General features: G+C 47.9%; 1 protein-coding gene across 1 annotated transcript; it reads left to right on the forward strand.

Moving 5' to 3' along the window:
- The first annotated feature begins 9,592 nt into the window (after positions 1–9,592).
- On the forward strand, positions 9,593–15,024 carry CALHM1 (calcium homeostasis modulator 1). Its single transcript, XM_074960065.1, has 2 exons — positions 9,593–10,141; positions 14,557–15,024. The coding sequence occupies exons 1-2, from the start codon at positions 9,593–9,595 to the stop codon at positions 15,022–15,024; spliced, it is 1,017 nt and encodes a 338-aa protein (XP_074816166.1).
- Positions 15,025–15,423: the final 399 nt, after the last annotated feature.

The following is a 15,423-nucleotide window of genomic DNA, read 5'->3' on the forward strand; positions in this document are numbered from 1 at the left end:
GAATTATAACATTCATAAACCAGTCGGAGAACACTTCAATCTCTCTGGTCACGCGATTACAGACATGAAAGTTGTGATATTACAACAGAAAAACTTCAAAACCAGACTCCAGCGAGAGACTGTTGAATTGGAATTCATTTGCAAATTGGATACAATTAATTTAGGCTTGAATAGAGACTGGGAGTGGCTAAGTCATTATGCAAGGTAACCTATTTCCCCTTGTTTTTTCCTACCCCCCCCCGCACCCGTTCCTCAGACCAACAGGAGAATGGGTTTGTGTGTGTGAAAAAAAAGTCGGGGGGGGGAGAAAATCTGGATTTGTGCTGGAAATGGCCCACGTTGATTATCATACACATTGTAAGGAGAGTGATCACTTTAGATAAGCTATTACCAGCAGGAGAGTGGTGTGGGGGGAGAGAAAACCTTTTGTAGTGGTAAACATCCATTTTTTCATGCTTTGTGTGTATAAGAACATCTTCTGTATTTTCCACAGTATGCATCCGATGAAGTGAGCTGTAGCTCACGAAAGCTTATGCTCAAATAAATTGGTTAATCTCTAAGGTGCCACAAGTCCTCCTTTTCTTACCACAGGGAACATCAGAGCACGTGGCATCACAACATTTCCCTCCTCCTCCTCCTCCTCCTCCTCCTCCTGCCCACCCCCAATATGGTCTTTTTCTTATTTTAATAACAAAACCACCTGCATTGCTGACCATTCACTGAACCAACCACCCCTGACTGCAGAGCTGACTGGAGAACATCACCAAGGCCTCATTATTAATATCCACATTTGTAGGTGTAGTGAAGTCAGCAGTCCTTTCCATAACTGAATGGTCCAAGCCAGAATTTAGGGAGATCCTGAGCGGTAACACAAGGCAGCATTAGCTGCAGTCAGTCAATCTGGAAGCTAGAGAGAACCACAGGGTTTATCCATGTCCAACAGCCCTATTAAAGAATCCCCTTTCTATTCATCACCTGCCAAGTCCTGCCTCTTCTTTACCATTTGGGACACTACAATAAAGGCACTCATCCCTGTAGCTTTCCCCACCTTTAAAATGGGGGTAGTAATTATGTAGCTCACAGGTGCGTTGGGAGGAGTAATTCAGTAATCCCTGTAGAGGAGCAATACAAGACCCTCAGACCAAGGTCCTATGGAAAGACAGAATACCATCATCATTGAAAAACATAGGTTTCCCCAGTCCCTGATCTTTTGAAATACACATTTCAACACTTCAGTTTATTTGTTCTCTCACATCAACCTTTTGAAGGCCAAATATTCTTGGAATATATTTTTTAAACAATACAAATATTTATAAACAGGGCTTCCTCTACTAATCCACTCCCCTGGCTCCCAGTTGTGCTCAGTATCAGTTAATAATAAACCAGTCCTCACTTGGGATATAGATTTCCCATCTTAATGAGACATCTCTAGGCCCCTTTTGTAAATAACTGATGTATATGTTTTCATTTCAACACGGGGGTATATTGAACAGACCAAATTTCCCTCATGTTGCAGTGGGGGAAGGGGAAGTTTCTAAGTTACTTTTAATACAGACACAGAACGAGAAATCAGAGACTATGCATCTGACCTGTCATGTTCATGATTCTCTACTCAAATTGGTTATTTCCCTAAGTGGGCTCAGACCAGTAGACTGGCTCACTTTACCAGGCTACTTTGCATGCTGATTTTCATGTTCTCATGTTTTAAACTATTCTAGAATGACAGAAAGATATAAATGCAAAAAGGAGGAAAGGATTTTATGGTGGTTTATAGATAGGCTGAGTCAATCACTGATTTTTCAGCTCAGTGACCAACCTGTAAAAAAATAATCATTTTGGGTCAACCCGAAAAAAAAGTTTGTTATTTTGTTTCATTTTCAGGTGTCTTTTACCTCTTTTAAAAATAAATTGAGCTGAATTTCAAAACAAAACATTACATTTTCAAAATGTCAAAACAAAACATTTAGACATTTTGAGAGGGGGTGGAAATATCCATTTTGGGGCTGAAAATACTCACTGAATTCAACCTGAGTTTGCAAATAGTTTTGGTTAACTTGAAACTGTATTTTTTGGTGAATAAATTGTCTGAAAAATTTTGGCCCAGCTCTATTTATATACAGGACTGGGAGTCAGGAGACCTAGATTGTCATCTCCCCTCTATGTGACTCAGCTTCTTCACCTGTAAAAGGGGGAGGGGGGCTAAAGTCTCACTGACCCCCACATGTGTTGTGCTGCTTAATTCACTGATGTGAGCAAAGTGCTCTGGGATCCTCAGATGACAAGAGCTGGAAAAATGCAACTTTGTTACAAAGCAATGTTCTTGACCCTTGGGCTTCTGTTCATATTAGAACCATTTGAAGGTTTTCACGTCCACCCTTTCTAGATTCGGTATTGTCACTTTAACGACCAGAAGTATACTTGACATAGCTTTAAAAACAGATAGTGTAGTATATTGTGTAACAATAATGATACTGAGCAGGTGCTAAAGGGATCTTCCTTCATGGCTGATGGCCACTAGCTCTCCTTCAAGCACCAGATCAAGTTCAAATGTCTCATCCTCACTTTCAAAGCCATGCATGACTCCCATTCCACCTCAGAACTTGCCTCCTTTACTCCAACAATAATAGCTTCCCTGCTCCCTTACCTTCCTTCTCACCCTCCTGTCAAATCAAGACAGTGAACTTGCTGCATTGTTGGTGTCCCCTCCTATTTGTTGCCCTTGGACATTCCAACAAGCACATTTTTTGGTTCACAGAAAGTGTTGCAAATGCTCATGGGACTATTTATTCCTGCAGCCATCTTGAAAGCCTAGGAATCATCCAATCAGAGAGCAGAAACAACATCATGTGAGCTAGGGGACCACCAACCACAATAGGAGAAATTCGCCCCTGTGAGGAGGGTGAACATGAGGGCTCAGCATTACCTAAGTCCCACTGAAGCCTGAAGCCCTGGCCTAGGGACTGCAAGTTGTGCATCATTCGGGACTTATGCTGGCCCTCTGCAGTGCACAGGGATGAATTGCTCCCTCCACACACTACACAAAGCAACAGTCATGGGAAATGTTTCACGAGCCACCTATAGACTGAAAATACAGCTGAATAAAACATCTACCCTGTGACTGTAAATAAGAGACAAACTGATTAAAAACAAACCAGTGTTTGGGATGTGGATAATTTGCAGGTGGGGAATAAGTTCTTCGCTGTGAATGGTTCACCCAGCTCTGGGAAGTTGTTGCTCAAAACCCATTAGCAGATTGGGGTCCTGGAAGAATGATACCAACTTTGTCTTCAACTCCAAAGCATTTTGAGTTAGCAGTCAGCTGGGAGGATCTCTGAACAAAAGCCCTAGGCTATAGCACAAAGCCACAAGAGAAGAAAGATCAAGACTCTGGCTCATAGAGGGCTTTATTCCGAATCCTGCTGAGCAGCCATTGTCTTCAAAGTGCCACAGGTGCTCAGTAGTCAGGTCTCCCACCCACTTTTAATGTAAGGCACAGCTTTCCTGGAATGATCAAACAGCCCTCTGCAAATTTTAGGAGGTTTTTACTAGTTGTTCATTCAGGCTTTGATGTGAACTGCCCTTGATGTCACCAGAAAAGTCCCACACCAGGTGAGCAGAGGAAGCTCTTAACCAGCACTGGAATTTGCTTTGCAAAGTTCCTTTATCACAAGCTGCCTCACCTATATTCATGCAGCCAAATCTCCATTCCTGTTTGATGAGACCATGCAATGAGCTACGGAGCAGGAGTCAGAGACAGAATTAAGGCTTCCTGGTGAATACCAAAGTGCATTGTACTCAGCATCCATTAAACAGATCCACAGTGCACAGCAACTCAAGAGGTACATTGTGTTATCACCAGTCTGTTGGCGGCTAACTGGTGAGAGCCACTCCTGGGTTGTGTTCCTGACTCGGCCACGACCCTGCTGCAAGATCTTGGGTAAACCGCTTATTCTCTCTGTGCTTATTTATGCACCCACATGGCCCCCCCTTACTACAGTAGCCGTGCACCTCACAGTCTTTAATGTATTCATCCTCACAATGCCCCTGTCACGTAGGGATGTGCTATTATCTCCCCCTGCAGATGAGGCACAGAGATTAAGAGACTTACCTAAGATCACACAGAAAGTCTGTGGTGGAAGAGGAAATTGAACCCAGGTCTCCCAAGTCTCAAGCTAGTGCCCTAACCACTGGACTATACTTTCTTCTCTTAAACTGCCTCAGTTTTCCCATGCATAAAATGGGGACAGTACCACAAAATTATCTCCTATGTGGCAAGGAAGCTTAACTAATTATTGTGCATTGCTTTGAGAACGTTGGATAAAATGTCCAAGAAAAGGGCAACTATTTAACAAGAAAACCCAGCTCTTTTGATTCATACTACAGGAAATAAACAGGCCTGGACCAGCTGCAGCTGTCATGCTTCACTAACATCTGTCTGCAGTTCTGAACAGCTTGGAGGGATCTTATTCATTCTGCGGTGTCTGTCAAATACACGCAGAGCCTCAGTTTCCAGTTTCACTCTTCTCATAGGAAGCCCCAGTGCTTCGAAGGTTGAGAGTGACTGACGAAGTGGGTATTCACCCACGAAAGCTTATGCTCCAATACGTCTGTTAGTCTTTTAGGTGCCACAGGACATGCATCCGATGAAGTGAGCTGTAGCTCACGAAAGCTTATGCTCAAATAAATTGGTTAGTCTCTAAGGTGCCACTAGTACTCCTTTTCTTTTTGCGAATACAGACTAACACGGCTGCTACTCTGAAACAGGACTCTTTGCCGCTTTTACAGATCCAGACTAACACGGCTACCCCTCTGATACCTGATAAACTGATTTGTGCATTGGGGTAGGGGAGAGGATGCAAGTATACTGGCAAAGTTAAGGTGGGTTGGGGAAGTCCCACACACATCTCAAAAGCCAATACAGAAAAGGCTTGGAAACCTTGTCTACAATTGTGATGGTGTGTAGGGTACGTGTTGCTGCACACCGCAGTGAAAGGCAGGCTGCGTCCACACTGTGGCAGTGGCATGGCAGTGGAAGGCTCTGGCAAAGGCAAGGAGCTGCTGTAGCCTCTCCCTGTTGCCAGAGCCTCTCCCTGCTGTAAATGGAGACTTTCACTGTGGCTGGGAAAGGTTCCGGAAGCGGGAAGGCAGCAGTGTAGATATAGGAGGGACAGCGCGGGCATGTAGACGGCCATATAGGTATATACCCTAGGGGTTCTGGCATGTCTGTATTCTATTCACCTATGCAGTGCCTCAGTGTCTACACTGCTAGTTACAGCCATGCTATCTGGGTGTGCCATGTCCATACTCTGCACACCGCCGTAAGCGTAGGCCTATGTGAAGGCACAAGGGTGGAAGTCCTTAGATACCCGGGTGGATGGCACTGGGTAAACATGACTGGATAAAATGGCAAGAAAAGAACACGTCCTGAGCACAAATTCCCTAGCCAACGCCATCGACTGGGAATGGGTTGTTAGCAGGAGGAATTGGGGAAAAAGCTTACGTGAGAAAGAAAATCATTCACTCTCTGAGCAGGAGTTAGGGGACCCGAGGACAGCACAAGCTACTAGATGAATCCCTGAATGGATGCTTTTACATATTTCTGCCTGTACTTATTCGACAATCCTCCCCATAGCATTGCATCCAGGGGTGGTTTTTAATCACCAGAATACCCCTGAGAAGCAGGGGAATATCATCCCCTTTTTATAGATGGGAAACTGAGGCAGAGGATAACTTAAGTAACTTGACCAAGGTCACACAGGGAATCTGCAGCAGAAACTGAAACCAGTTCTCCCAGGTTTAATTCTTTAGCCTTTGTTTCCTTCATCTCCAGTATCAGGTCTTGAGCATACCCTCTCTGCCTAGACATTTACAATACATTGAACTGGGTCCAGCTCCCATTCAAGCTGAATGCGCCCTTTCAGAGTGGACAGAATAAGAAAGGGAGAAAGGAAGAGAGGGATGGGGAGGTGAGTTGCTTGCAGATTGGTCAAGACAGATCCATTTACTACAGAGGTGGGCAAACTATGGCCCGTGGGCCACATCTGGCCCACGGGACCCTCCTGCCCGGCCCCTGAGCTCCTGCCCCAGGGGGCTAGCCCCCGGCCCCTCCCCCACTGTTCCCCCTCCCCCGCAGCCTCACCTTGCCGCCAGCGCCATGCTCTGGGCGGCAGGGTGAGCTCCTGGGGCAGCGCAGCTGCAGAGCCTGGCCTGACCCGGTGCTCTGTGCTGCGTGGTGGCGGTGGCGGCGTGGCCCGGCTTCAGCCCCTGGTGCTCCAGGAAGTGCGGTAAGGGAGCACGGAGCAGGGGGTTTGGATAGAGGGCAGAGGAGTTCGGGTTGGTGGTCAGAGGGCAGGGATATGGATGGGGGTCGGGGTGGGAACAGGGGGTTGAATGGGGGCAGGGGTCCCGGGGGGGGCAGTCAGGAAGGAGAGGGAGGCTTGGATGGGGTGGCAGGGGGCAGTCAGGAGCAGGGGTTCCGGGGCAGTCAGGGGACAGAGAGAAGGGGTGGTTGGATGGGGCAGGGGTCCTGGGGGGGCAGTCAGGAATGAGAGGAGGGGTTGGATGGGGCAGCAGGGGGCAGTTAGGGGCAGGGGTCCGGGAGCGGTCAGGGGACAGGGAGCGGGGGTGTGTGGATGGGGCAAGGGTCCCGGGGCGGGCAGTCAGGAATGAGAGGAGGGGTTAGATGGGGCAGGAGTCCCGGGGGTGGATAGGAGGTGGGGGCCGGGCCACAACCCTCTCCTCTAACCGGCCCTCCATACAATTTCCGAAACCCGATGTGGCCCTCAGGCCAAACACTTTGCCCGCCCCTGGTTTACTAGCTATTCAGTCAGGCAGGGACAGTTCAGGAGATTGAGCTTTCCTCATACCTGAGCCGGTGCCAAAGTGACAGCCTAAATGTCACATGATTGATCACTCATTGTCAGAAGAGATCAGCTGGTAAAATGTTTTTAGATCCGTAACCTCCTGTCCTTTAATAGGGCATTAGACTAGGTCACCTCAGCTCCCATCCCTCCACAACTACAAGAACTAGTATGACAGCATGCTTCTCTCCCATCTCAGCTCCCTCCCGCTTTCCTCCCTGGGGATGGGGAAAGCATAAATAGGGTCCAGATGGACCAAACCTTGGAGTCTGTTAGACAGAATCTTCTGAAAGACTCTTCCTCCCAGGACACAGCGGGGGGGGGGGCTCCAAATGAGGTTGGAGTAAGGGATGGAGTCTCTATTTCCAAGCAGTTTGCCCCTCCCTAGACAAAACCCCCATAGCTGAGACTGGCAGAGGCTGAGCAGTAGGACGCACAGAGGCTGGTGCCTGCCAGTGTCTAATGCTGGGAAGGGGGCATCTTCATGCATCCTCTCCTGTGGGGTGAACCTATTTCTGAGTACAGATAGATCCAAGCTGTGAGTTCCAGTCTGACCATCCAAAAAGAGCTCAAAGGGGTTTGAATCCCACACCCTGGTTCTGAGCCGTGCATTCTGAATCCAACTCCAGAGCTGAACCTGTCTAATGCAGGAAGAGGTTCAAGTTTTAGCCCTCTCTGGGGGTGCTGACCAGTATGTTAGAAGCAGGGATAGGTCCATCAATGGCTATTAGCCAGGATGGGCAGGGATGGTGTCCCTAGCCTCTGTTTGTCAGAAGCTGGGAATGGGTGACAGGGGATGGATCACTTGATGATTATCTGTTCTGTTCATTCCCTCTGGGGCACCTGTCATTGGCCACTGTTGGAAGACAGGATACTGGGCTAGATGGACCTTTGGTCTGACTCAGTATGGCTGTTCTTTTGTCCTTAGGGACTCTGCTTTATAAAGAGGGTCTTTAAAAACAGAAAAGAAGACAACATATGAAACTGAACAGGTCCCATATTAATAGTGAGGTCCTTGAGAGCTGGGGGCAGGGCTGTGTGCAATAATCCAATCTCGGCTCCAGAACCTTTGGCCTGAGCAACGCAACTTCCCTGCTTAACTACACCCATGCAGCATACCCCCTCAGAGAGACCCTGGTTTCTACCTCACTCATAAAATTTACAACATTTTATTAACAGATTTCTTCTCCCCAAGGCTTTCGGGAGCCAGCGAGACAAGTTCATGCCAGGTGTTACTCCACTGAAGGGATGGAGGAATGGGCCCCGGGTGGATTGCGGCTAGAGCACAGGACAGACAGGACTCCTGGGCTTTGTTGGTGACTCATTTCAAGAAAACCATTTAACCTCTATCATAATAATACTTTGCATCTTCCCCTCCAGCATCTCAAAAGTGCTTAATAAACCGTGAATGAAAATGACAAGCCTCATGATAAAAATGAGTCTCCAAAATACCAGTTTAAGAGTGGTAGTCGTGTTACCAGTGTGAGGCTGGTAAGGATGATCCCCATTTTGTACATGGGTAAATGGAGGTACAGAGAGATGAAGTGTCTTATGGGAGGTCACACTGCAAACCTGGAGCTGTGGGGTACCTCCAGGAACAGAACCCAGCACTCCTGACTCTGACCACTGGGTTTTAACCAACATCTCGCTTTAGTCTGTAACTCAGAGTCGCCATCCCTAAAAGCCAGGGATAATGCTACTTACTGTACAAACTCTCATCCACCCATGGCTGTGGTGGCCTTTGTGGATTAAAGTCTGCAAAGTGCTTAGCGATCCTTAGGTGCACAGCCCTGTAAGAGTCCAAAATATTACAAGTGCCCATTGTAAGTCTGGCTGAAAGCGAGTGTGCTCTTCTGTGGAGCAGAGGGGAGGATAGGACAACAGATCTATACTATATCAGTGTACCATATTCTAGAGCATGGGCAACTTTACTCCGCCTCACTCCAGAATTGCCTTAACCTTCCAACCCCACCCAGAACACAATAGAGTGCGGCATCATCTCTAGTTCCCAAAGAAGTGAAAGGGGTAAGGGAAGCTGATAAATCTATGAACCACGCCAATTGTTTTGCTAGCCTCAATACAATTCCTCTGGCAGAGAGAGAGAGAGAGAGATGTTCCAGCCATCCTGATTTTTGCATTAGTGCCCTCTCGTCCTTGTGGGAGACAATTCTACGGAAGCGGATCATGAATTTTACCTGCTTACCAATTATCTGTGGGAGGAGCATTAGCTACCCTGTAGCATTTGCAAACAAGTTCACAGAGTCCAGCCAACTACCTTTCCTGCCGAGAACCTAGATTGCTGTCTGGACTATATAAATATAGCAACAGCTCTCCCAACAAATAAAAGGGCTCAATGACCAAAGAACTGGAGAAATGAGGACACCGAGAAGAACAGAGAAGACTGATTTACCAAGCCACGAACTAGCTGAGATTCATGGACAATATACTCTTAGAAGAGGGGAAAATAAACGAGGGATTTTTGCAAACAATGTTTCTTTAATAAGCTAAAGAAAGGGGTGAGTTTGTTTGCTTTAAATATTGGGGAGGGGGAAGAGGGGCATTTTTCCAGGTAATTGAATAATTCAAGATGAAGCAAGTAAGAGATCATTGCAGATGTGCCAGGGGTCTTGGAAGAAGGGAGTAAAGACTCCCAAGGAGAAAGAATAAAGCAAAGAGGAACAAGACCTTGGCCTTGGTTCAGGAAAGGAGGGAGGTAAAGGCTGTCCGTGAAGATGGACAAGTTCCGAATGATCTTCCAGTTCCTCCAGTCCAATCAGGAATCTTTCATGAATGGCATCTGTGGGATCATGGCCCTGGCCAGCGCCCAGATGTACTCAGCCTTCGATTTCAACTGCCCCTGCCTGCCGAGTTACAACCTGGCATATGGCCTGGGCATCCTGTTCGTGCCCCCCCTGGTCTTGTTCCTCCTGGGCTTTGTGATGAACAACAACGTGTCTGTGCTGGCAGAGGAGTGGAAGAGGCCCACGGGCATGCGGCAGAAGGACCCGGCTGTCCTGCGCTACATGTTCTGCTCCATGGCCCAGCGGGCCATGATCGCACCCGCTGTCTGGATCTCCGTGACGCTGCTGGACGGGAAGTGCTTCATGTGCGCGTTCAGCACCTCGGTGCCAGTGGAGAAGCTGGGGAACGGGAGCTACATGGGCCTGTCAGAGAAGGAGATGAGGAGGATACTGGCCCGCATCCCCTGCAAAGAAATCTACAACGGGCAGGAGCTTGTGGCCAGGGAGGTGGTGGTGAGATACCTGCGCTGCATCTCACAGGTAAGAGCCGGGGGGCTTATGCTACATGGGCTTCGTCCTACCTGGATGGGAGACTTCCAAGAAGAAACCCATGGTTGCTGCAGGAAGTAGTGTTGGTACCTCAGCAGGGGGTGCTCTTTCCTTGGGGTCCATAGTGTGTGTCTGAGCATGGTTCCAGAGGGTGCTGTCTTTTGGATGGCATGTAAATCTGAGGCCTTGGCTCATCATGACCATTAACTATCCCAGGTCAGGTGTTTTGGAAGACTAGGATTGTCAGCCTCAGTGTCCCCTCCTAGCCTAATTCCAATGTGGGTAGTTAGATTGTGCCTTCCTAAATCCCCCCCTGACATTCCAGTTGGATTCAGCTTTCACAGTCACTGCCTGTCCTAAATTCTTGGATAGTGTTCCTGTGCACCATAAAACGGACAGCCATGTTCCACTCCAGAAATGGCTGCATTTCCATGGCAGGCAAGTGATCCATACAATCCAGGGCTAAATTCAGCCCAGGGCATACTTGGGGCAATTCCCCCTGAAGTCAATGAGAGTTATACCTGCCTACACCTGAATTTGGCCAACTGCCTATTCTTACCAAAGGACCCTACCGCTGCAAGATATTCTTTTATCAGAGGAGTCTGGGACCACATGGCATGGTTGTCAGAGAGCAGAAATGCAGGACATTGGCCTTCAAGGTGCACAAGAGTTGCTTAGTGAACTGTGAACCAGGGAAAGGAACATTTTTTTTGAAGGGTAGCAATTTCTGGTGGAGACATTTAGTCCACACAAGCTGGCCTGGGGAGTGAGGACCCAAGTGCTGGGTTCTGATCTCAGGTCCCCCCATGTGGAAGCCTTTGAGATAGCCACTAGGCTGCTGGAATCATGATAATTTGGTCACGCTTTATATAGAGATTCCATTTATAAAGGGTTAACACATGATTAATAGCGGTTTTAATAAATGACTAATCAGTAGATTGCTAAAGTCACAGGTTGCTTATTAGCATGACTTATCTGACAATTTATAACGATCTATACTACTTTATGTCGCTAATCTGCATATAAACAGCTATCAATTGTTTCAATTCTTTATAAGTGGAACCGTGATATGAAGTGACTGATCATTCCTAGCACAACTATTGCATCTTCCACCTGAGGATCTCAGAGCACTTTGCCCATCAGAGTCTTAGCCCCACTCCACCCCATGGAAGGTAAGTATCATTATCCCCATTTTAAATACAGAAACTGAGGCACAAAGAGGGGAAGTGACTTGGCCAAGCCTACAAAGCAGAATCAGTGGCAGGGACAAGAACAAAACCCGGTTTCCAGACTGATTGGAAAACACTCTCCACCAGCTGGTGCATCATGGCCAAAGAGACAGTAGCTGAATATAGAACAGATGCACAAGCCTACCTTGGGAAGACTGAGTTAGACAAGCCCAGTTTGCCCTTCCTGGCCCTGAGAGCTGGTGTCCAGCAGGTTGGCAGTGCACAAGAAAGCCAGGTCCTAATGCAGGCCAGAGGCCATACCTCTCTATTGCCCATCACTGGAATCTATGAATTAGACTGTAGAGAGCCTATCTGCTTCTGCTCATTGAGGCTGGATATTACTGAGGCTAACAGCTTAGCAAAAAGAGACAGTTGTCTGAATAAGGGCAGCATCTGCAGTTACACAGGTTGGATAACAAATTATAAGGAGTATTGATCCTCATGCTTCAGGGCACGTCATTAAATGGCACCGTATGAGCAGGTGTATTAAGAACATACATGGCAATTATCAGAGACAGGGCACTGCCTAGATGCACCATTTGGGCTGGTACAATCGATGATAATTGTCATGCAATGCAGAAGCGACAAAATGCAGCTGGAGAAGCAAAGGCGTGTGCATGTATGTGTGGAAAAGACTCTAATCTAAACCCAGGTACAGGGACAACCGCACAAATGGTCTCCTCATTTGCATTGTAAACATCCCCAAATGCCAAGTGACCGAGTGCTAAGCCAGCCACATTAACAAAGCACTTTCCTGCTGCTGGTCTCAGCTTATTTGTTCCTCATGGTTTAGAAAGGATGCAAATACCCTTGAGCTTTTCATCGGGAAATGTAAAATCCACCCTGCAGTCTAAGCAAGATGATTTGCCTTGTTACTGGGGTTTAAGTTCTGGTTGTTCCACTTCATTTTATTGGCAGTGTCTTAACTCTTTAGAGCAGCGATTCTCAATCTTTAGCAACCCGAGGACCCCCATTTTGATCTAAAAATTTTCACGGACACCCAAGCCTGCTGTTCAGCTCCAGGCCCCACCCCCACTCCACCCCTTCCCCCAAGGCCTCACCCTTGCCCCTCCTCTTCCTGTCCCCTCCCCTGAGAGCACCCTGTCCCCGCTCCTCCCCCTCCCTCCCAGCACTTCCTGCATGCTGCTGAACAGCTGTTCTGTGGCGTGCAGGAGGCACTGGGAAGGAGTGGGAGGAATTGATCAATGGGGCTGGCAATCCCGGACATGACTCGCGGACACCCTGAAGTAGGGCCGTGGACCCAAGTTTGAGAAACCCTGCCTTAGAGCCTTTATTATTCCTCTGCTAGGAGACCAGTACCTGGCAGGTGATCCATTTTCAGGTAATGCTGTAATAAATTCATGGCAACCTCCAACTTAGCAGTTGTTACTATTGCTATGCCACATGCTGGGGGTAGAACTCCTGCTACCAAAAGAACAAGCTCCTACTACTAGTGCAGAAGGAGAATCTCCATTAGCTGCTAGCAGTATAGAGCCTATGACACACACGTGTCTTTCTGATTTCACCAGTAGGAGGCAGTGGTACACATGCTTCCATACTGCTGTAATATAGTGTATCTACCTGCTCTGCTATGGTTCGGTTCCTGTCTATAGTGTCAGTATCAATGCTAAGTGGTATTACATTACATTAAAGGGTATTTCCTGCTACTTAAAGGACTCCACTAGAAGGTGGGCATGGTGTCAACCTATCTTTGCATTCAGACTGGTTTTGTAGCCATTTAGAGACCAATATAATGCCCTGAGCAACTCCAGCTTTCCTTTCCTTGGGGGCAGAATCAGTAGCCATAGGAGAGATAGTCACATGACCTGCAGTCTGGCACTCTTAGGTCTGCAATTCATATAGCATGGGAAATAACATGCATGCTCCCTTTGAACCTGTAGTGTGTCATGTCAAAGATCCAGATCCCAGTGCCTCCCTCGTAGAGTCTGTCATGTTAGAACATAGCAGCACAAACCCAAGACATTAAATACAAAAAACTCTGGTGGAAGCATAGGAAGGGCTTAATCTTTAACGACTACGGCCTTTTAAATCCCATCTCTCTGGTACAGGTCCTCCATCACCACAGATTGCACGCATGGATTGACTGAGCCAGACATCATCCACATTATCAGGAGGCAAACTGAGGCACAGAGAGATTAAGTATATTGCACAAGGGGACTCTGTGGCACAGCCATGAATTGACCCTTGCCCAAGGAACAGAGCAACCAAGCCCTGGTCTAGCATCGAAATCACAAGACCATCCCTCCTCCAACACATTTATTGATCTATAGAGTCTGGAAAATACCAGCATTCTAACACAAGAGGAAAAAAAACCCATAGGACTTGAGATATGTGAGACTTTTGCTTAGAAATGCATTGCTGTACCCTATAGTGCTTTGGTGTTAGAGCAAGAGAGGAGCCCGAAGTTACCTACAAAGCTTTTCTCCATCCCAGGCCTAAGAACTGCAGCATTTAACCCTTCATGGCACGAGAAGGAAGTGAGAGCACCCTGGCCTCCCTCAGTCCCAGTGAGACCCTCAGCAGTGTAGCAGTTTCCCATCTGTGCTGTCAGCCGATAAATTTTCATTGACACCTCTGGCAGAGGCTCTAGGGCAGAAACAGGGATCCGCAGCACAGCAGGGAGGATCAGCTCTCATTCCAACTCACCTGTTACCTTTCCCTTCCTATCATAGGCACCCTAAACAGAGGCAGGCAGACACACACACTCAATCCTAAGGGGTACCCTTTTCCTCTCCAGATACTTCCAGTTCCGGAACATTACAGATTTAGTTACTGAAGACAACTGGGATAAAGGGTAGAGCCATTATCTAGAGAGGGTTTGCAGAGCTCAGGATGTGGTGAACCTTTCAAATAACATTTCCCCCCATAATTAAGACCATGCTGGCCATATCAGCCCCTCACTTACCTTAAACACTGTCCCACTCTTGGTCCTGTTTTCCCTGTGGGCAAATAAAGCAATTCCTGTTAGTTATGGACTTTGCAGTATGTTTAAAACATACCAGAGTCTTCATTAGAGAGGGGCCTGAACTGGTGGCATCTGAACAACCCTGCGAGATCAAGGACTTGGGATCAAGGCCATGGTTTTGGTTGAGTCCAGCCCCACCCTTGGTCTTTCTTGTTGTGACTAGTTTGGTTTCCCACCCCTTACCCCTGCAGGCTCTGGGTTGGTCCTTCGTGCTGCTGATGACCATGGTGGCTTTCCTTGTCAGGGCCCTTCGGCCCTGCTTCACTCAAGCTGCCTTCCTGAAGAGCAAGTATTGGTCCCACTACATAGACATCGAGCGCAAGCTATTCGACGAGACTTGCACGGAGCACGCCAAGACCTTCGCCAAGGTCTGCATCCAGCAGTTCTTTGAGGCCATGAACAAGGACATGGGCCTGGGGCACACCCACTCCCCTGAGGTGGCTCCCTCAGAAGTGGGGGAAGAGAAAGAGAAGCTACTGGGCATCACAGACCAGGGGACTATGAACAAGCTCCTGAAGAGCTGGCACAAATGCAAGCCGCCTCTGTGCCTCCATCAGGAGGTGTTACAGAACGGGAACAGCTGGGTAGAGGAAAATCAGCACCGCAATCACATCAGTCTGCCCAAGAGGGAGATTGTCACCTACTATAGTAAAGTGTGAGGATGGGCTACAGGAACAGAGATCAGGTGTGGCCTTAGAGATGGCCACCTAGGGCTCCCTTTCCAAGGGGTACCCCAGTAAGACTGGAACCATTATGGTCACTCCAGAGAGGCCAGTTCAGAGCATCTCTTCCCCACCTACTTGTCCATACTCCACGTAGCTGAGCAGAAACAAAAAGACACCCATTTGGAGAAGCTGGTGCTGCAGACAAGGTATGGGGTGGGCTGTTGAGCGGAGTAGGGAGAAGGGAAAATGAGCACCAGATGCCACCTTCAAATATGCTGGCATGACAATCAGGTTTGCAGGAAGGACCAATGGCTGTGCAATTTCCCCTCTGGTGCGCCTCATATACTCCAGCCTACAGTTCATAGGGGGTTTGCCTCGGAGCTGAGCAATAGA

Source organism: Natator depressus, chromosome 7 (genome assembly GCF_965152275.1).
Source record: "Natator depressus isolate rNatDep1 chromosome 7, rNatDep2.hap1, whole genome shotgun sequence".
NCBI classification, from domain to species: Eukaryota; Metazoa; Chordata; order Testudines; family Cheloniidae; genus Natator; species Natator depressus.

What these genes read in the sequence shown, in the direction of transcription:
- CALHM1 (XM_074960065.1), top strand. Translation starts at nt 9,593, where the DNA reads ATGGACAAGTTCCGAATGATCTTCCAGTTCCTCCAGTCCAATCAGGAA. An exon ending in ACCTGCGCTGCATCTCACAG is followed by an intron (nt 10,142 to 14,556) that starts GTAAGAGCCGGG and finishes TTACCCCTGCAG; the next exon opens with GCTCTGGGTTGGTCCTTCGT.